We start from the raw sequence: 22,321 nt of genomic DNA, 5'->3' as shown, positions 1-22,321 counted from the left end.
TGTGCTTTACTCAGATGGGCGGAAAGCAGCTTGGAAAGTCTGCTAAGTAACTTCAGGGTAATACACTCATGCCTGAGGAAAACAAATGACCAGAGGATGCTGAGAGCAGGAGAAGTGGTCCTCCCCAGGGAAGTGCGCAACAACTGGTTATCCAATTCCAAACGGTGAGCCCCAAAACATCCATGCAGGTAACCCCATACAGACGGAGCACAGTGTGCTTATTATGTATTTAGGAATATGTGCGTATATACTTACACATATAGGCTGTGTAATAACAATTGATGGAGATAAAAGTCACGAAAGAGAGCAAGGAGGGGAATATGGGAGGCTTGAGACAAGGGGATGGAAGGGAGAAATTACGTAACTATATTTTATTTAAAACAAACAAAACTAACGTACACGAAAACCTGAAGAGACAAGCACGGTGACACCGGCCAGTAATCCCAGCCATTCCACAGGCTGAGGCAAAAGGACAGCAGAGTGAACTCAAGGCCAGTTTGGTCAATGTGTGGAGACCCTATTTCTAAGGTTAAAGAGCTAAGGATAAGGGTCGGTGGTAGAGTAGTTGCCTAGCGTGCATGAGGCCCCAGTCCTTAGGATAGCATCAAACTGCAAAGAAACCTTTGAAAGACCCGTGGAGATTTGATATGAGTGATTTCCTTTAGCTTCTGAAAAGACAGAGGGGATCCCTGGGAAATCCAGTTTTCAGTATAATGATGAGCAGACTCCCAACATCTGAAAAGCTCGCTATGTGCACCTGAATACTGAACATGTCCTCACTGACCAGGTCAGGAAGGACCAAGGAGGTATTTAAACTTTTAATGTGCTAGTAATCCATCAACCTGCCTGGAGGGCTGAACCAGCTCATTGTAAGCACTCCTTGCTGTCTGAGTTCTTCAGAGCACAGGACACTGTTGGCTTACTGGATCACTGCCTGTTGGGTCACAATCACTACCACAAGGGGTGAGCTTGATGTCTACCTTTCCACAATCTCCTGACCTAGCCTTCTCTGCTCTGCTCCCCAGAACCAAGTGTGATACTCTCAGGTCCTCAGGTTGACATATGGATAAAATGCAGAGCAGTGGACATGCTTTGGTTTATATAAGGCAGTGGTGCATAGACAAAAGCTTTAGTACGATTCTACACTGGTAAGTTTAAGATGCCATGGGTGTGTGTGGGGGGGTACATCACAAGAGATGGAGGTGGAGGACCAGGTGGAAGAAACTGTACTAAGCTCATCATGTCGTGTAATCTTTTCTTCATGGATTGTGCCTTCACTTCAATTACTTTTAGTGTTTTGGTCTGGAAGGAAGGCTCAGTGAGTGTGAGCATTTGCTACTCTTGGGAGGATTGAAGTCCAGTTCCCATACTTACTGCCTACAATTCCAGATCCAGGGCATCCAAAATCTCCTTCTGGCTCAGCAGGCCTCTGGACTCAGGTGCACATATACACACAGATACATTTAGATACACATAATTGAAAGTGAAAAACAAAACAAAACAAAACAAACAAACCCCAAAAAATCCCAAATCTCTTTTAAAAGATCGCATTTGGCTTGAAGAGAAGGTGGTTTAGTTTCTTATGTTGGCTAGGTCCATTTGTTAGGGGAATCCAGAGGGAAACTCATCTTGTATTTGTGTGTATGTGTGTGTATGTGTTTGTGTGTGCCAACAATATTTGTCAAGTGCTATAGAAAGAGGTTTGTGAGCTGAGGAGTGCACATCACACATTTACATAAATAGAGTAAAACTGAACTGTGCAAGAAATACAAGCGGGTTCTTATCTGCACTCATGAGTTCAGCCAACTACAGGCTGAAAAAGAATCATGCTTGCACTAAATATGTGCTGGTTTCTTTTGTCATTCTCTGAACGACACCACAGTTATGTGCACAGCATTTATACTGTATCAGGCATTCTACGCAATCTAGAGGTGATTTAAAGTAGACCAGAAAAACGTGCATAGGTTACATTCAAATGCTACACTATTTAATATAAAGGGATTTGAGCATCTTATGAGTTTGGTATCTAAGAAGGGATGTAGAATGAATCCCCTGTGGGTGCTGGGCGTGGGGGTGATGTATTCTACCATAGGAGAAGATCGAGAAACTAACTAATACCTTGGAAATGTCTCAGGTGCCTCCACTGCCCAACAACTCCCTGAACTGAAGTGTATTGGGCAGTGCTCATCTCTAATAGCGCCCCTGTCTACTCAGGGCACACAGCCTGCTTGGGAGGTGGGGGTGGGGGATGAGGCTCAACTCCAGGCTCACTGTACTCTATAATGGCTTTGATAATTATCTTAACATGACCAGACCCCACCCCCACGGATTCACTGCATTTTAGTTATTTTTATAAATGAATGTAATCAGCTGCACCATGACAAAATTTATTGTCTTTAAAAAATATATAATTGCCCATTGAGCAGACCAGAAAAGACTTCACAATGATTCATCTGTTGCCTGGGGGATCACAGCAGAAGCTGGTTTGCCACAGCCAGGCATCAATAGGGAAAATGAACCTTCTTCCTGACTCTCATTACTGGTCTGGGACAGGCACAGCTGGAAACTGTGGGGAGGGAGTTTTCATTTCCTGACCTGTTGGCTTCATTTATACGCTGAGTGTCAATTTACATGTTTCATAGGAAATTATTTTAATCTTCTCAGAAATATTCTCTTAATAAACTTAGGCGCCACGAAACTATTATTTGAAATGAAACATTCTGTATGAAAATGTGCAGTCATAAAGCCAGAAGTGACTCTCCCCACACATACCACCACCACCATCACAATGATTAAGAATCAAAAGTCACAAAACCTAGATTGTCACACTCAAGAGTCATATTGATATAGAGAGCTTCTTAGATTTTGATTTAGGATTTTGGGGTATAGAAGTGGAAGAGGCCTTTGAACACCCTGGGAGTGTTAGGCAGGCTGTATTTACATCCCTGTCTAGTTCCCCCCAGCCCCGCCCCCCGGAGGCTATTGCCCTGGGCTAGTCGAGCGAAGCGAGCTGACACACCAGAGCTTTTGGTTGGCCCCACTGAAGGAAGGCTCCTGTCAGGCTCTCCTCTCCCTAACTCCTCGGTGAAAGGACCAAACCGATCCTCCAGAGGCCTCACCTGGTTTTTGTTTTATCTGGAAGCACTTACTATTATCAATGCTATGTTGTTTATGTACAGAGTTATATGTACAAAGTTACTCACCCCACGCTCCCGATAGGAGAAGTATATAAGGATTTCTGGACTGGAATTTTCATTGCAACATGGCTTGTGTAGCAAGATGAGGCAAACGACCTTAATGTAACAGGTTTCATATTGATGACTTGTTATCAACAGAACAATGTGATGGGTCAGAATATGCTTTCTGGAAAAGTGGCTTTGGCCACTGTTAAGTAAGAAAAGCAAATAATAGCCATATAACACAACGGGCCTGTCAGCACGTCTCCAAAGTTCTCCCATGTGTACCTTCTTCTTGCTCAGTGCAATAGTGTTTAAATTGGGGTCAGCCTCTCTTGGGGGGCTGGAGATATAGCTCAGTTGGTAGAGTGCTTGCCTACTTTGTAAGAACCCTGGGTTCCATTCCCAGAACTGTACAAAACCAGACTGGAGCCTACACCCTAATCCCAACAGCCTGGACTACAATGGTTTCTGCCTCAACCCAAAAAAATGAAATAAAAATAAAAAGTCAATAAGCGTAGCTTAGTCCTATGTCTCTTGGACAATGGCCATTCCTTATGACTGTTCTTAATCGTTTAAATTACTACGATGAGCATGTAAATGACCTAACAAAAGCTCCCAGCATCTGATAATTAGCCTGCCATTATCAGATTTTTTGGGCTGGAGACAAGCGGCTCCAAGAATGTTTCTTACTAGTGGTTCAAACCACAGATGATGAAAGACTACCCAGAGGTCTGAAGTTGTGGTCAGATAATCTGGACTCAGCCAGGAAAGGCAGTCTCTTCCACTATGTGAAGAAAATTTGTAATCCCCAAAGGAACGCACAGTTTGCCTTTGTTTAAAAATTAAAAACAACAACAACAAAAAACCCTCAAGGCCAGCCACCTGTAGGCACCTAACCGAAACCGAAGCCTTCCTTCCTTCTTCCTCCCCAAACCTAACTTTAAACATAAATACAAAGTACTCTGTCCTTGGCCACAGAGCTGACGAAATTAAACACGGCAGTTGTAGATAAGCCAGTTTAGAGAGAGTCTTGCCTTCAAAGAGAAGGCGAAACTATGTGTTGGTGCTCACCTGTAATCTGCAGGCAGGAGGTGGAGGTAGGATTGCAAGTTCAGGCCACTTTAGGGGGAAGGCATGCACACACACACACACACACATACACACACATGCACATGCAGGCATACATGTACACACACATGCACACACATGCATATGTGTGCACACATGCGCGCACACACACACACACACACACTCAAGAGAGTAAGGGGGGGGTCAGAATATTTCTTTGTTTTAAAACTGTGGTAGAAGTGTTATAAAACTGAGACTGCAATTTTTTTTTGATATGAAGTCTCTTAGCCTGTGAACTGTTTTCCATATTCATAATAAGCTCTTGAAATTCTAATAAGAGGTGATGGAGCTGGCCCAAGGCTCAGTAGTGCACCTCTGAGGTCTAGGTGCCAGACAGTGCTGAATCTTAGTCCTGTAAGAAAACCAGTGGGGCCTAGGCAAGTGAGCCTAGTCTGGTCATTTTCTTGTCCTTCATTCTGCTTGGGATCCCCAAGAACCCAAGGGAATCCTTCTGAACCAGTGAACTGTGTAGACGGCTGTCAGCTCTGCAGCATGGCTCTTCCTGATAGGGACTGTAATCCACTGGGAAAAGAATGTATCCCTCACCACTTACACCACACTTTCCTCATGGGAAGTAACACTGGTACTGCTGGAGTTCAGGGAGTCACACCCCAAAGCATGGTCTTTTGCCTAAACCGAGGGCTTTATTTCTTTACAAATAGCATAGTCTTTCTCTAGCACCCAGACTGGCCTTGAAGTCACAATCTTCCTGTCTCAGTCCCCAGGTGCTGGGGCACTATGTCTGCTTGTGTACTGCAGAGCAATGTAAGTGTCCAGTGGGGATGGGAGTGCTGGAGAGATGGCTCAGTGGTTAAGAGCACTGACTGCTCTTCCAGCAGTCCTGGGTTCAATTCCCAGCAACCACATGGTGGCTCACAACCATCTGTAATGGGATCTGGTGCCCTCTTCTGGTATGTCCGAAAAGAGTGACAGTGTACTTGAAAGATATAGAAAACTTATGAAAAGTATAGAAAGTTTTTATGATCCCTAGACCTGAGCCAAAAACAATACGGGCCAGCCGGTTCACTAGTTTCACAAAGAAAGCAGAACTAAATGTGAGATTTTAGGTTTTCACTGTCCCAGGATACATTCTACATTCCGGGAGGAGTACATTACTCCTGAGTCAGAGGACACTTGCTGGATTAACATTCAGGAGAGGAAAGGAGAGTCTGATAAACATTCCTCAGACCTCAGGGAAGAGAACCCACCTGTGGGTGGGGGAGGCCCAAAGCACGAAGACATATTATGGACCACAAAAAAAGATGCAAGTCATCTGGGTGGTCCCAGGAATTAGCTGACCACAAGATAAGTGGTTGGGCAAGGTTACATTCTTACAAAAGATAAGTATACAAGATGTTTTCTGCATGACCCTGGCTAAATTATGGGTTGGGACTTCTTGGGACTTTCCAGTCTTTTTTTGTTATGTTTCCTTAGTTACCCACACGTTTGTGGGTTCCCCTATATAAGACCTCCCCTAACCAGGCTGTCTTGTCAATTCCTCTGCTCCTGTGTGAGTTATGGATTGACCATCAGCCAATTGATCCTGAAATATACCTCTTGCTGATTGCATCTAGATTGGTGTCTTGTGAATTATTGGGTGGCTGTGACATCCCAAGACTTGAGTGAGGGTCTCCCCTCTCGGGGGTCTTTCATACTCACATAAAATAAATGTTTTGTTTTGTTTTGTTTTTGTTCAAGTGAGACTCCAGTTTTCTTTTTGTTTGTTTGTGTTGCTGTTGTACGGGTGGGAGGGGAGGAGGAGAAGCAAGGGCCTCACACTCCCTTCACAAGCACGCTGCTCCCAAGTTACATTCATACAGCATGTGCACCCCTCCACACACAAATTTCAATCAAGAACTCTTACTCAACACAATTTTGTAAAATGAAGAAAAAGAAACTACTGAGAAAGCCAGAATAAGGCAGAAACATATCTACTTAAAGAGGAACACTGATGAAGAGATAGATGAAGCTAAAACTTACTTTCTTTTTAAATAAGAGACAAAATAGACATACAGTGAGTTCCAGGAAGCTCCTATGGTCTTGCATGGGTTATATAATTGAATCCTGTTAACTTACAGGTTATGTATTTCTGTAATTTCTGTTATTGTCTTCAGAGTACTGGTTCTCAACCTTCCTAATGATGACCCTTTAATAAAGTTCTTTATGTTGTGGGGACACCCCCTTCAACTATAAAATTATTTTGTTGCTATTTCATAACTATAATTTTGCTACTGTTATGAATCATAATGTAAATATCTGATATGCAGGATATCTGATATATGACCCCTGTGTAACGGTTGTTAAGGGGCCATGACCCACAGTTGAGAACCGCTGCTTCAGAGGCTGAAGGACCTGATGAAGGTCACACAGTTAGCTTGGTGTCAGGGTGAAGGCAGTCACCGTCCAATTCCAGCGATTATATTCTTAGTGGAGGTTCAGGTCATACAGAATCCAGCCATTTCATTGATATTTAGCCTTTTGTGTGGTATGTGCTAGGGATCGAACCTGGGACGTATGCCTGTCAGTTTCCTCTTCCTCTGAGATAACTTTTAGATTTATAAAGTTCTTTCTCATGGAAAAGAGAATTCTCTCCAGAATTAAGGTGTTTTTTTTTCCCTGAATACTTCCTTACACAGGTTTCTCTTTTTTTTGCAGGTCATAGTCAGTCGGCAAGCATTCCCAGTATCCTCCCGTTTCTGAGCCAATCCACTTGTGTCCTTTCTCATTTGTCTTTGATGCCCTCAGACCCCTGACTAGATCTGGAGAAGTGACTCCTTTCCCTTCTGTCTAGCCACCAAGTTCCTTTCAGTAGTTCTAGACTGTATATTTTCCTGTCCACTCTAATGCTACCATCCTGACCACAAACAAGTCTTTTATTGCCTAGATTAATGTAATAACTTCCTAGCCTTCTTCTTGCTTTGAGCCCATCCACACACCTCCAACCACAGCATCTCTCTCTCTGGGAACCCATCTTCCTTATGACTTCCACTGATAAAGGGACTCCAGCAGCTTCTAATTGCTCACAGGCTTCATTCTTAACCGTGAAAGTTAAAAGTTTCTTCTAACCCTGCCAGTCAACCTTGATTCCATTTCTCCTGCTCACCGTCTCCAGTTTAGGCGGTGCCTGACCAGGCTCCTCCTCTCTCACTGTTGTCAGTCCAGTCCCTAGATGTTCAAGTCATGACTTGCACTTTAAATGTATTCCCTCCTCCTTGCCCAGACTCATAAAACTGTCCTTGCGTCACAGCAATGATTTCTCTCATTGTTAGAACTTAAACTTAGAGCCCCTGCACACACTAGTGTGTGCTCTGTCAGCGGCTCCATGTCTGCCTCTGAGCTCCTCTCTTCCTGATGGGTCCCATTCTCATCTCATGACTGTAAGAGATTTCCTTTTGATGATCTTCTTATTTAGAGATTTCTCGTGTCCTCGAGAGGGAGAGGGCATTTTTCTTCTTCTAATGAACGAGATTCTAGACTGTACCCATCACTGCGGAGTTACTGTAAGCAACAAACTGTAGAACTGTTTTGGAGCCCATGTTCAGCATTGTACCTTGGGCACACTTACCCATCGCTCACTCCTGGCCCTCTCCAGGTCTTAGCTGGAGCCGAGGAAGAGCTTCCAAAGTTCTCAGCAGTTCAACAAACACATGAAACTTTCTCAGTAGCAAATGAAGAGATTACTGTGTTGCAATCAGAACAAACTTCATAAATTGCATTTTGAATGAGCTTCAGCCAGTATTTTTTGTTTTAACTTTACCTTTCAGTAAAGAAAATTGTGTCCTGAACTTTAAACTAGAAGTAAATTATATCTATTTAAGATGTAGAGCTGTTAAAACTCAAAGATCTACATAAAAGCGACTAATGAGCTTGGAAAAATGCTCTTTTTTGATGGCAGAATCACAACCTAAAAGCTTCAGCTTCTTTCACACAACATGACCTTTAGTCTGCAGATAAAATGCGTGTAAATTAAGCTTGAATGTCAACTAGATCTAGCCAAGGATTCTTTTTTGATGGTGGGGGTGGGATGAGGGCCATGAGGAATGTAGAAGAAAAAAAAACATCTTAGAAAAATATTAAATTACATAAGTGTGTTCTTTCAATGATTACTATTCTGGTAACTCCCTCCTTGGTAACCAACCATATCCTGGGGTACACAAGACCCCCAGGAAAGAAGTTATCCTCCTTTTAAAGAAGTACTTCTCTGTCTTCCCTTCAGATTTTCTCGATTTTCCAAATGAAAGCATGAATTCTTTTGTTTGCTTGTTTTTTGAATGCCAGTAATAGGAACTAGCAGAAGCTAACAGTAGAAAAGACAAACAGGAAAAAAATTAACAGTAGCATTCAGAGATATTCTACCTGTCACTGTGTCATACAGAAGGGTGGGTAGCCAGAAAGTCCTGCACCTTGAAGAAGTCTGTCTTGCTGCCATATGAAGGTTAATTCTGATTTGCTATTTATTTGTTTGCTTACTTTAGGTGGTTCTGGGGATGGAGCCAGGACCTTTTGCATTCTAGGCAAACATCTACCATTTAGCTATATCCTCTATCTCCTGTTGTACTGTGAGTGACGAGGATGGGTTATTTTGATGGTAATCTAAGCTTCTTGAGACCACATAGTTTCCCAAAGTAGCAGCTGATAAAAGTAGAATACTGGCACCTGGAATGCAGAAGGAATTTGGGAGCAGAGAGTAAACTCAGAGCTCGGGACAAGAGGGCCCACAATATATAACACTAAGGCCGTTTTTCTATCATCTACCTCCCAGCTGTTACATTGAAGCAATGTGCTAGTATTAGGAAATGATAGACACCACTGTGGTGGGCATTGGGGCAATGAGGACACAAAAGCAAAGTGTCGTGAGTGAAGTCGGTGTCCTTATTTTAAAAAATGGGTGTTTTGTTTTTTCGTTTGAGATGGAATCTCATTGTGTAGCCCCAGATGTCCTGGAAACTCACTGTTAGACCAGCTTCGGTCTCCAACTAGATCTGCCTGCCTCTGCCTTTTGAGTGATGGGATTAAAGGTGTATGCCACCACATCCAATAATGATTAAAAAATGAGGACTCAGAAAGTATTTCTTGTGTCTTTTGAGGGTGTTGGAAGGCTCTGCTATTAAGGTCACAGTCCACCATGTATGGATAGCCCTCTGAGTTTGGTGCAAAATGGAAGACTCTCTTTCTCAGCAGAGGTCCCCCTTCTTTGTTCAACCTTATCTGGAAAGCATCTCTAAACACAGGTGCCTGATCTTATCTGGAGGATGATCCTGCATGGAGCTTCCTGTGAGTGCTACATATAAGATCTTCCTGCCGTATGATAATTAGGTACTGTATTATGACCAATCCTCTCTTTCCACCCATAGCCCTAAGAGCCATATATACTCTACCCCTGGAACCATAAAGTAGAGCTCTCTCACTGAGGCAGTCTCTGGAAGTCCTTTCACCACACTTACTACCATCCAAACCCTGATTGCCACTTCTGCTCCCTATGCCCTCATGGGCCAGTGGCCAACAACCCCCAGAGGAAAAGGGAGACCCACAAGAGGGTGTCACCTATGATCTGCAATATGATCTACCAGACACTGAGTATGCTGGTATGTAGAATCTAGACTTCCCCACTACTCCAGGCTGTGAGAAGTAAATTTCTATTGCTTAAAAAAAAACCCAGACTCCGGTAATTTGTTACAGGCACCTCACTAGACTAAGATGGTGCCTCCTTTTGGCTTGTTTGTGGACCTGGGAATTAAATTCAACATAGGCTTTTCACATGCTTGACTCCAGCTCTACCACTGAATTTTATCCCCAGCCCAGGGATTTAAAATTACAACTTACTGATGTCCTGACTCTGATACTGGGTTCTGCTCTTATATTATTTTCAAAGTTCCTAGAAACTGCCTGAGACAGGCATTACAGATGAGAACACTGAAGCTTGCAGAAGTCAAAGATGCCCACGGTTACTCAGCTACCCAGCTGAACATCCACGTAACTTCTATGTCCACTGTGTTCATCCTTATGTACTTCAGGGCATACAGTTTGGATAGGGACCTAACAGGGAAGGAAGGATGCTGTATTACTCAAGTTATGGGTGGGTACACGGGAGCTGACACCACGGCAGGGAGCCAAAGCCAATCACAGAGAGATCTTGAGACAACAGCCCTGGGAGAATCTGTGGGCTGAGAACTCATCCTTTGACAAGCATCCTCAGCCTGTGATGTAGTGTGGTTCCAGGTAGGCTGATCTGTGGGTTTGTTGTCTCTCTGGGGTGGAGAGGCACTTTTTAGAATTTATGTGGCTTTGAGTTGGAAATGGTGGGGGTAAAGACAAGAAGAGAGATGGTTCAATGGGCTCTAGAAGGCAGTATTCTGTTCTGGTTGGAAGGCTCAGCAGGCTTACTCCTACTGCCTCTGCTGCTTTGGCTGGAAAGAGACTAGACCAACCATGGGATAGGCTTTATTAAGGTCCTTTTAATAGCTGTGTGGGAACAAGTCCTCATGGCTTCCTGCCATTCATTTGGTCAACACCATTTCCCTATTCTCGTGGCTCCAGATGTTTAGTTCTGACCCACTATTTTCTTCCATATGTCCTTAAATGACTGTGGTAATTTTATATAACTGCCCCACAGATGCTGTCAGCAGACCTTCTACCACCAAATCCACAGATGCTCTTACAGAGTCTCTGTGTAAGATGGCACAGTATTTGTATATAAAGTGTTTATATCCTTTTATATACCTGAAACCATGTCTAAGTGAATAGTTACAAGAAAAAAAAACTAGAAATGTAATACTAAATACATTACTAGAAATACAGTACTAGAAATAATACTAAAAACAATTATTTTCATCCAGGTATGGTGACACGTGTCTAGTATTTCAGAGGCAGAAGCAGGTGGATCACAAAGTTCAAGGCCACCCTCAGCTATTAAGTTGGAGACCAGCTTTGTCAGATGAGACTTAACTCAAAAAAGAAAAGAAAATGAGCAGAGATGGAGAGATAGCTCAGTTGGTGATGTGACTGTTGAACAAATGTGAGTCTGAATTTGGATCCTCCATACCTACAGAAAGCTGGGCGTAGCAGTGTGCCTGTAATCCAGCATGGTGCAGGGCAGGGGCAGTGGAGGCAGAAGGATTCCTAACGCTTACTGGCTAGACAGCTTAGCCAAAACAGCTAGCTAGTTCAGGGAGAGACCCTGTCTCTAAAAGAATCAGGGGTAGGGAGTAACAGAGAAACATGCCTGACAGCATCCTCTGGTTCTCATATATGGGCACATACATGTGCATGCATGCAACATGTGCACATACACATAGACACAATAAAGTGGATAGCAGCTGAAGCAGAGAGGGGGAGGGAGAGAGGGAGGAGGGAGAGAGATGGAGGAAGGGAGAGAGAGGGAAAGGAGGTGGGGAGGGAGAGAGAGAAGGGAAGGGGGGAGGGAGAGGGGATGGAGGGGGAGGGAGGGAGAGAGACCTTGATTATTTTTAATGTGTGCTGGATTGGATTGCATCTGTAGCCGTGGACTTGATGGATATAATAGAATGAAGTATCCCAACCCCATGTATTTTCTTAGTGCATATGCAGTTAGGTGTTCATGAAGAAGGATCTGAAGGTTGTACTGAAAGGATCAGCTCTTCTGCATACCAGCATTACCTAAGGCGCAGCCAGATTTATGGCGGGTGCTCAAAATACCAAGGCCAACAGGCAAGCTCTTAGCAGAGATGTTACTTCACATACTCACTCCACCATTAACCCCTAGGACAGCTCCTGACAGCCGAACTACCCACGTAGTGCCAGGTTTGCTCTAAGAACACTGCCCTGGCATGCCAGGCACAAATGTCACCCCAAAGGTACAGAAACCCACCTGCTAAGTCTGCACATGGCCTTTTATTCTGGCTGCCTTCTTTTATAAGCGCTTGTATCAGGCTAATCTCCTATCATGTTCTTTCCTTATGATGGGAGCTCTTGAGGTATCTGTTATCCCCTCCAGCTGAACAGAACAGAATCGGAAGATGGCAGACATTTGGGGTTAGTGGATGCTTAGAATCTGTCTCAACATTGACTGCTCCTGATTTGGCTCAGCCTAGGCCCCACCTCCTGAGTGCAGCCACACTCTCACAGTGGCTCTGTCTTACAGTCAGGGAACAATGCTGACTTAGCAGCTTGGGCTCATCCACCCCAGCACTTCCCCAGGGATGACAGTGAGCATGGGGTCAGCAGACTTCAGTAAAGCTACGCACTGGAAATGTTAGGTCTGACACCTTCTTCTGATTTCTGATGACCTCTGTGGGAACCTGCACTCAACATGCACATAAAACCTACACACACACACACACACACACACACACACACACACACACACACTTAAAAATAAAATAAATCAAGCTGAAACAACCCAAATGCCAGAAATCACTTCTACCTTAATTCTAATAACCATATTAGTGGTTACCTCCCAGGTATTCTGAATCAGGCTTGTAAATATCAAGGCTATGATCAAGTTAAATAAATCAAGTTTGTTTAAAACCACCCAAAACACAAAGGTTACACTTAGGACACTGGATGTCCTAAGATGGCCTCTAGCAATGTGAATGTTCTTTAGTCAAAATTGTTCCAACTAGCTGATATCTCTCTCTCTCTCTCTCTCTCTCTCTCTCTCTCTCTCTCTCTCTCTCTCTTCTCCCTCTCTTTCTTCCCCCTCTCCCTCCCTCTCTTCCTCCCTCCATCCATCCTTCCTTTCTCTTCCTCCTTCTTGCTCTGCTGCCAATATTTAAAAGTTGAGATATTTCCTATGAAAAGTCAGACGTTTTTACCTCTCCTGAAAACAATTAAGAATGGGCTCTGGTTCTTACGTGGCTGCCATCAGCAAGAGCATTTGCTGTATGCTTCGGTCAGGCCATACGCTGCAGTGAAGCCATATGATGGAGATCGACCCCTCAAATTCATGTTGCTTGTATTTGGAAGTGGGGATTTAGGGAGGTGATTAGGATCAAATGAGGGGAATTCTCATGACTACATCAACATCATTATAAGAAAAAGAGACCTGAGCTAACAAGCTCTTGTTGGCCCTGTGATGCTCAGCCACGTATGATTCATCAGGAAAGTCCTTTGGATCCAGCACCATGTTCTTGGACTGCCCAGATTTCAGAACTATGAGCCAATAAGGTTTTGTTATTACAAACTACCCGATACAGGGTGTTTTGTTATAAGAGCAGAAAATGAACTAAGAACCTAGAGTTGTCACAGTGCTGACGTGCTCAGGAGCAGCAGCCAACTTACCTGGGCTTTGTGGGCCTTTCATCTATATTAAGACAAGAGTAATTCAATTAAGTTCTCAGAAACAATACATAAATAATACTGAATAGATCATTTCTACCCTCTGTAAAATTTTCTCCTATTTACTTTTCATTTTCTTAGGTACAGGGTAAAACGACACACACTCTTCTCTGCCTCATTTCCTCTGCTTGGAATGCATTGTGGTGATTAGTTCAAGCAGACAGAGAATCTCCTCATTCTTGTCACACTGCTGCTTATCGGTGCTGTGGATGGGCTTCTTACAAGACTGATGAATGTGGTCACCACAGCCTTTTGTATTCACAGAGATGCTGCAGCTACTGTCTAAGAACGTGCCACTCATGGGCCTGACAGTCTGTTATGCAAGATATGCTCTCATGAATGAGACTGCAGGGTCAAAGGGGAAATGTAGTCTCAGTTTTTCTAGATTTGCTCAATTGATTTCCTCGAGGGCTGTATCATTTCTCACCCTAACAGTGGAGCAAGAGCCTGGATATTTCCCTTCAGCTTCCTCAGCACAGTGTGACGTCAGACTTTTATAACCTAGTCATGACAAATGATAGAAAAGAACTGGGTCTGGAGAGAAGGCTCAGTGGGTGAGAGCACTTGTTCTTGCCGAGCACCCAGGTTTGATTCCCAGCACCCACGTGGCAATTTCAGTTTTTAGGGGGTGCAATGCCTCCTTCTGACTTGTGGGTCCCAGGATATGTGTGGCACACAGACATACAGGTGGGTGAAACACTCATACATGTTAAACAAAACAAGTACATTTTAAAAATTGGTTTTCTCCAACATGTTTAAGAGACATTTGGGGATGGGAACTCGGGGAGAAGTGGTTTAAGCAGGGATAGAAGAGGAGAAGGGAGACTGGCTGAGGTGAGTGAGTTACCAAATGCAAGGATGTAAGAAAAAGCCTTATGTGAACACAGCACTTCATGAGCTAATAAAAAATATAATGTAAAACATTTAAATAGGATTATCATGACTGGGTGGCCAATGCGTTCCACAAGACATGGGTTATTAAGTGAAAATCCAGTCACAGGATGTTTCCACGTAAGTTATTAGTCAAGAAGGCAGGGCCAGAGGCACACAAGACCCACGGCCCACCGTCATCACTGTTGGTATCCCGCCGTAACCACACAAGACCCACGGCCCACCGTCATCACTGTTGGTATCCCGCCGTAACCACACAAGACCCTATGGCTGAAGATAGCACACCCTTCGGTGGCAGGACTCTTGAACTAATCCATCAACTTCCTGTCTGCTCTCCAGCTTTCATGGTACTGGAAAGCACTGGACACCGGAGGAAAAAAGTCATCGGTGGTCTTACCCAGAACTAGACCCTGCATGCTGCAATATCAACTTACAGGCAAGGTATGCCCACTGGTACAATAGTGACAAGAACATAATGGGGTTGACTAACTGCTTTCTGACTGGATTTGAAACCTGCTTCAAAAAAGAAAATTCATGCCTGATGTTGTATACTTGGCCAAAAGGCCATGCATCACTAGGGAGGTCACTAACCTAAAAATACTTATGTTCATATCCACAGCTTACTGCTGCTCTCAGTCCTGGTCAGAAAAAGTATTTTTATGTGTATGGGTATTTGGCCCACATATATGTCTGTGCACCATACACATGTAGTTCTATAGAGACCAGAAAAGGCCATGGGACCCCTGAAACTGCAGTTACAGATGGTTGTGAGCTACCCTGTGGGTGCTGAGAATAGAGTCTACAGTCAGTGCCCTCAACTGCTGAGCCATCTCTCCAGCCCCAAAGAAATCTCTTTCTGCAGTGGATGGCAGAAAACAAAAACAAAAACAAAACAACAACAAAAACCCTCCTAACTGTTCAAAGTCTTTAGAATAAATGATATTTGAGTCTAAGTTATAAGTGGGACATACTGATCAACCTCATCAAGGCTCACATAACATGGAAGAAGAGATGACAGAACATAAGAGACAGAGGATGGCCAGTGTTAGGTATCACACCAGATTGAAAAAAAGTTATAAAAAGACTGCATGGCCACTCTTAGGTCTGGTGAAGGAAAAGATTTACTGTAGATATGAAGGTGAGCATAGCCAGAGGAACCTGAAAGAGTTCAGAATGCATCTGGACAGACTGACCTGCTATGTGGGAATAGAGAGAAAGGGCAGAGGGTGAGCCAGGAGAAGAAGAGACAAAGGTAAGAGAGAAAAAGAAAAAGAAAAAGAAAAAGAAAAAGAAAAAGAAAAAGAAGAAAGGAAGAAAGAAAGGAAGAAAGGAAGAAAGGAAGAAAGGAAGAAAGAAAGAAAGAAAGAAAGAAAGAAAGGAAAGAAAGAAAAGAAAGGAAAGAAAGGAAAGAAAGGAAAGAAAGAAAAGAAAGAAAGGCCAGTATAGCCAAAATGGCTGGGTTAGATAGGGAAGAGCAGCTGAAAGAAGGGCAGCCCAGGCCCTGGGCTGGAGAGCTCAAAGTAAGGGGCTCTGTAATTGGGAGGAACAGAGACAGGCTGGAAGAACCCTGCAGCCACAATCTGCTTTGTTATGTTTAATAGAAACCTCAGCCATTTGTTCCCAGTTTGACACCTATCCTAAGTAGAGCTATGAATGCCGCCTTCTGAACATGCTATGTCCTTTGCACCCATGATCTCTCTGCAGCTACAGTTGCCTGCACAAGATCAAGCCAATGGGATTAGTTAACATTGTAGCAGGAAGCACTCACTGGACTCAGTGTGTTACAAAAAAACCCCAGAAGACCAGAAGACAGCAGGAAGTGAGGTTGGGAGGTACTGGGCGTGTCCAGGGGAATGAGAGGGTGGAATAATACTTTAATGTCTTACTTCCCATGGAATTTCGTTATTGTTTATATCAGAAGGTTATCAGCAATTTTTCTTGGGGTTTCCAGGTATAGAATAATATAATCTAACGAGAGCCAGACCTTCACTTCTTAACACATATTCGACTACTTTCCTTTGTCCAGTTTCTCTGGCTAATCCTAAGACAAACTGAGCCACCTATAGCTATGGCAGATAGCACCTTTAGGGTGAGTGCTAGTAGGTGGGAAGCTGGTGTTATGGTAAGAGTCTCATTTATATTTTACCTTGTTAAGATAGCATCTGTGGATTTGCATTATAATGTAATACTTTAAAAAGTATTAGAGAGATGGGTCAGTGTTTAAGACCCTGGTTGGGTTTCCAGCACCTAGATGGTGGCTCACAACCTTCTGTAACTCTATTCCCAGGTAATCTGAAGCCTTCTTTTGACTCCCAGGCACACACGTAGTACACACACATACATGCATGTAAAACTCATAACATAAAATAAACCTTTACAATTATAGAAAATTTGGTGGCAGTGTCACATGGCTTTAATCCCAGCACTTGGGAGGCAGAGGCAGGTGAATCTCTGAACTGAGGTGGAGGCTGCCCTGGTGTATGAAGCAAAATAAGATGGTTAGGACCACTGGCCTCTCTTCCAGAGAACCCTGGTTTTGAGCATGGTGGCTCACAACTGTCTATAACTCCAGTTCCAGAGGATCCAAAACCCTCACAAGGACATACATGCAGGCAAAACACCAACATACATGAAATAAAAAATTTTTAAATATATAAAAAATTAAACAAAGAGCTAGGTCTGGTAATCTCTGTAATTAGGAGGCTCAGGCAGATAGAGGGAGATCTCAAGGCTAGTCTATGACATGGCAAAATCCTCTCTAAATTAACAATCTGGTGTAGGTCTTAAACTCTATCAAATGCCCTTTGTAGTATCAGAAAGTTATTTAATTATACTTATCTCCCTTGATAAATTATTTGGATTTACTTTGAAATAAAAATGTAGCTTTCTTATTAGAGAAGTCTCCATTCTTTTGAATGATATTTTAGATGTAGGGGTGTGCTTGGTACCCACGGCTAACAATTGCTATGGAGATATAGTCACCAGCCTCGGTGAATTGCAGGTTTTCTATGCTACTTTGATTTTTGTTTTAAATGAAAGGTCTTCTGGATGCTCTAGATTTGGGGTCAGAAAAGGTAACAGAACAAAAGTACCAGGGTATCAGTAAAGGTAAGATATAAAGAAAGAGGAGTAGGAGGAGAGGGATGCACGTGGAGAGAAGGAAGAAGTGGAAGAAGATTGATTCTGCTGGAAGAGAAGATACAAAAGGTTGTGGGAAAGAGAAACAAGGCAGCAGTGTGCCCCCTACAGGATAGGAGGAGGTAGGTCAGTGCTCATCCTTCCCGTGGCTTCTCACATCCCTTATCCTTCCCCTTGCACCCCTTCTTCCCTTTCTGGCCAGGTGCTCCCCAAGCTGTGCCTACTGTCCCACTCAACACCTTTCCTCCAAAACATTCACTTGCTTTAAAAAAATCTTTAATATGCTTGTCTATGTCAAATTAACTGTACTTCAGGGATAATTACTGATTAAAAAACAACAACAACAAAAAAAACCAAAACCAAAAAATACAAAGTCATTTACAGCTACCACCGGAGTGTGCAGATCAGGATGCCCATGCTGAGTGGTATGCTTTTAATTTTAGCCAAAAACACAGAGACAACTCACAAGGAAGTCTTGGATAAACAGACCACTCTGAAAGGTTATTTGAAAATGCTGGCATTAATCTGTGTAGAGCTTGCTTCTTGTCTTTAGATCTCCAACACAGAGTCTGAGCATGAGGTCCTGGGATGGTCCACAGATCTTACACTAGTTCAAAATCTGATACTATAAAAAAGGCCCTGGGGGTGGATGGGTATTTCAATCATAAGAGGTAGACATGTCTGCCTCCATGATTTATTCTAGAGTCTTCTCTTAACTGTTAAGACTTCCTAAGATTTAACAAGTCTACTTGAGATTGTTTTTTAATAAATTGGTTTCTTGAAGAGAAAATTTGTGGATAAGAAGTGTATTGCTACAATAAAGCAAAACAAACAAACAAACAAACAAACAAAGGCATTTCAGCAGTGAAATTGGTTCCATTGCTTAAAGCAAGACCTGGTGAGAACTGGAAGCATTTAACCCAGATACCTGACTATCCTCAGAATCTCATATATCAGTCTCCTGTCTGCCAGTAAGTGAGCTCTCAGTCCCAGGCCACACCTCAGACTGGTCCACTTGGAATAATAATATCTAGGGTGGATTCAGGCACTGATAAGGTTTCAGGTTTCTCTGATGACTCTAGGGCTCTAGGACCTCCTTACTCAAAGTGTGACCTTCAAACCTGCAGCACTGGTATTGATGGACACTTGTCAGCCATGCAGAATTTTATACCTTAGAACAGAGGTTCTTAACCTCTGGATTATGACACCCATAGGAGGTCGCATATCAGATATTTACATTACAATTCGTAACAGGAGTAAAATTACAGTTGTGAAGTAACAACAAAATAATTTTGTGGTTGAGGGTCACCACAGCATGAGGAACTGCAATTAAAGTTTGCAGCACTAGGAGGGTTGAGAACCACTGTCCTAAACCGTAGGAATCAAAACCTGCACTGCACAACATTCCCAGGATACTTATGTGCACAGTAGACTTGCAGTGTTCTTAGAGTATGCATGGCACCTGGACTACTTCCATGAAGACAACATTCATCAGTGTGATCGCTGTATCCTGGTCTTGCTGCACCTTCCTCAGTGACTCAAAAAGGTAACAACACACGCACTGTAGATGTGAGATCAGCAGATGCTGCTCGATGCTCGCTGCAGTTTCTGTGCTAATCTGTAAGCAGCAGGTGTTCAGAGTGACCTGGGAAATGGGCTCATTCTCTTATGTTAGTGAATAGGCTGCAGTTTGGATCCAAACCATTTACCTTAAAAGAGGATTAAAGGTATAAAGTGTTGTTGCTCTTGGAAGTTTTTTTTTCCCCTTAAAATGCAGAATGAAGGGCCAGGAGAGTGCCCTAGCAAGTCCTCTTCATCTTACAGAAGCTGGAGTTTCTGAAATTTTTGCTTAGGCTTGATTTTTAAAATGCTTACTTGAGTAAAATGTGGAGCCAGAAATGGAAAGCTTGACCTTTCTCAAACTAGGTATTTGAAGTGTGTGGTGTTTGCAGTCCTAAAAGCCTTTAAGCTCACACATGGTCTTTGAAAGCCTCCTTACTAACAACAGCAAATGTTTGAAGTAGACTTCTCTTCAAATATGTAGGATTCCAAAGTGTAGCTCACTGGACTTGGAGGGACAATTGGACATGTTCTAGTTATAAAGTGGGATAAGACCATGGCTATTGGAATGAACGAAAGGGGGGTGGTGGGAACTGGAAAGAGCTCGGGGATGTGACCTGAGGTAGCTGTTCAAGAACCGATGGACGCAAATCAGCCAAAGCGGAACACCTGAAAACTGGAAGAAAAGAGGTTTTCCTTTAAATGTCTTTCCTTTGGAGTAGTGTTTCTCAAATCTCAGGAAGGGAATGTGCAATCGAATAGCTTAGGGAATGTAGAGAGACCCGGGGGTGCTGTGGCACATGCCTGTAATCCTGGCACCAAGGCGGGGGGGGGGGGGGGGAGCTGAAGTCCAAGGTCACCCTTGGCTACACAGCCAGTTGAAGGCCATCCTAGGTTACATGAAACTGTAAAAGGAAGAAAGGAAGGAAGGGAGGATGGAGAGAGGAAGGAAGGGAAGGAGGAAGGGAGGAAGAGAGGAAAGGGTGTGCTTAACAGAAAAAAATTAGTGCAGGAACTTTCCCTGGATGCACACGTTTCGAGTATGAGAATGCTCACACACCAGCAGTTCTGGCTTTCCAGTATTCTGAGCTTGTGAAGCGACCCACAGGCCCCACATTAAGAACCGTGGCCTCATCAGTGCGTATTCGCATGCTAATAAAAGTTACACTGCATCAATTCCTCCTGTTTGGAATAGCTTAAGAGTCATGAACAACTTCCAGCATATAGGTGGGAAGTTTGGTTGTAGTCTTACAGGGATGAGCTCAGGCCAGATGGAAAGCCTAACTAACCACTAGATTGTGCCGCCAAGGAATCCTTGGTTGAAGAAAAGTCACCTCTTTGGTTTCAGAGACTGCCACAGGGAGCTGCTGCTGGGGGTCAGTTCACACCCAGAAAACTTTTGTCAAAAGTCGGGAAAGACTCTTAATGCTGCTCACGCCCCTCATTTACCTGCAGACTCAAAAGATGTCAGAAGTGAAGACTTGCCCTGCTCTGGTCCCTGTAGATGAAGAGACTGCTTTCAAAAGAGTTAAACAGCTTGCCAGGATGACTTCCTTAGCCAGAGAGATACCCAAGATTCTCTTCAAGACTCTGCCCCTGGCCACAGGAACCTAGCTCCCATCACCTCCCGCTGCCCAGCCTGACGGGGGCGCCACGGGGAGAAGCCCCTGCCTACCGGCACCATGGAGTAGGTCATCATCATCATCATGTCCTGGCTCTCAGCGCGGATGTGTGACGCAGGCTCGCCGCTGTGGCTGCGCTTGTTGCGCGCCGCGCTCATGGGGTCCTGGGGTGATTCGTGGACCCGGGCTGGCGCACGACTCAATTCGGCCAGAAAGGCGCGTAGGGCGCCGTCCTCGCGCTGCTCCCGGCCGCGTTGCGCCTCCAGCGCCCGCAGCGCCGAGCTCAGCCCGCGCCACTGGCACAGCACGAACACGGTGGCCGCGGCGTTCAGCGCAGACAGCAGCGCTACGGCCACCAGGGCGCCACGCAGCCCCCAGCCTGTAGCCCCTTGGCCTCGCTCTGCAGCTCGGGTCATGTCTGCGTGCTCAGGCCAGACGACCCAGGGCAGCACTGGGCCTCTTCCCGCGCAGTGGCAGGTTTTATAGCCTCGCGTGAACCGTGGGCTGGTGGCAGAGCCGTGAGTCAAGCTGTCTTTTAGACCCGTCTGGCGAAGCGGGTTGGGGACAGTAGTGGTGGCGCCCCAGAAGCCCAGAGGGACAGGCAGGCAGCAAGGGGGTGAGAAGCCAGAGGAGACAAGTGCGGAGGAGGGGCGACCAAGCAAATAGCAAACAGGCCTCCCTTCCTTTTCTTGCTGCCCTGCCCGTGGGCATTGCCAGGGCCCAGACAGGCATAGTCAGGGTCAGACTGAGGGGGAGGGCAGGAATTCTTAAAGCCTGAGAAGTTTCTAGATTCCACCCCCTTCTCCCTCCAGTCGTCTTTGGAGAAAACCATAAGCATGCCCAAACGCCCTGTTCTTGGGAGGTCTGCTGCTTGGGCCCAGGCCCAGGCTGCCCATCACTCCTCCTTAAGGCCACCGTGTGCCCAGGGAAGACCCTAAGAGATCTTTCCCAGAACAGGGGACAGTGGAAGACTGTGGGAGATGGTTGGCATCAGAAGTGTAAAAAGTCACTCATCAGAACCAGAAAAGCCAGGTCGGCTTAGCGAGCGGGGATCATCCCAAAGACGACTACCAGGACTAAGTTAAGAACTTTCCCTTGAGACCCAGACTAGAGAGGCAGAAGAATAAGGAAACGGATTTTGGAGACCTGGTTCCAAAGCCAGCCGCCAGACATCTGGGAGTGGTGTGGTCCCTGGTGTTGTTTCTCAGCCGCCTCTCCCCACCCCTGCTGGAGATCAAAGGCAGAGTTTTTGCAATAGCTAGGCAAGAGCTCTACTTCAGAGCCATACAGGATTTCATTACATAGCTCAAACTGGTCTTGAACTCACTCCTGCTTCAGCCCCCTGAGTGCTGGGACTACAGGCATGTTTTCCATTTTATGTATTTTTATTTTATTTTATGTATATGGGTGTTTTGTCTGTGTGTATGTATGTATACTAGTTCTGTGCCTAGTGCCCACAAAGGCCAGAAGGAAGGTATCAGAATTAAG

At 44.5% G+C, this 22,321-nt stretch overlaps 1 protein-coding gene across 1 annotated transcript in view; it reads right to left on the bottom strand.

Moving 5' to 3' along the window:
- The window catches only part of Gldn (gliomedin), a 50,301-nt gene extending 28,304 nt beyond the window's left edge, over positions 1-21,997 (bottom strand). Inside the window, exon 1 of the mRNA XM_076925248.1 lies at positions 20,887-21,997. Within this exon, the coding sequence (XP_076781363.1) occupies positions 20,887-21,249 (363 nt within the window). The 5' untranslated portion in view covers positions 21,250-21,997. The remainder of the gene's footprint in view (positions 1-20,886) is intronic.
- Positions 21,998-22,321: the final 324 nt, after the last annotated feature.

Source organism: Arvicanthis niloticus, chromosome 26 (assembly GCF_011762505.2).
Source record: "Arvicanthis niloticus isolate mArvNil1 chromosome 26, mArvNil1.pat.X, whole genome shotgun sequence".
Taxonomy (NCBI): Eukaryota; Metazoa; Chordata; class Mammalia; order Rodentia; family Muridae; genus Arvicanthis; species Arvicanthis niloticus.
Note: the sequence above shows the minus strand (reverse complement) of the source record. Positions and strands in the feature narration are given on the sequence as shown.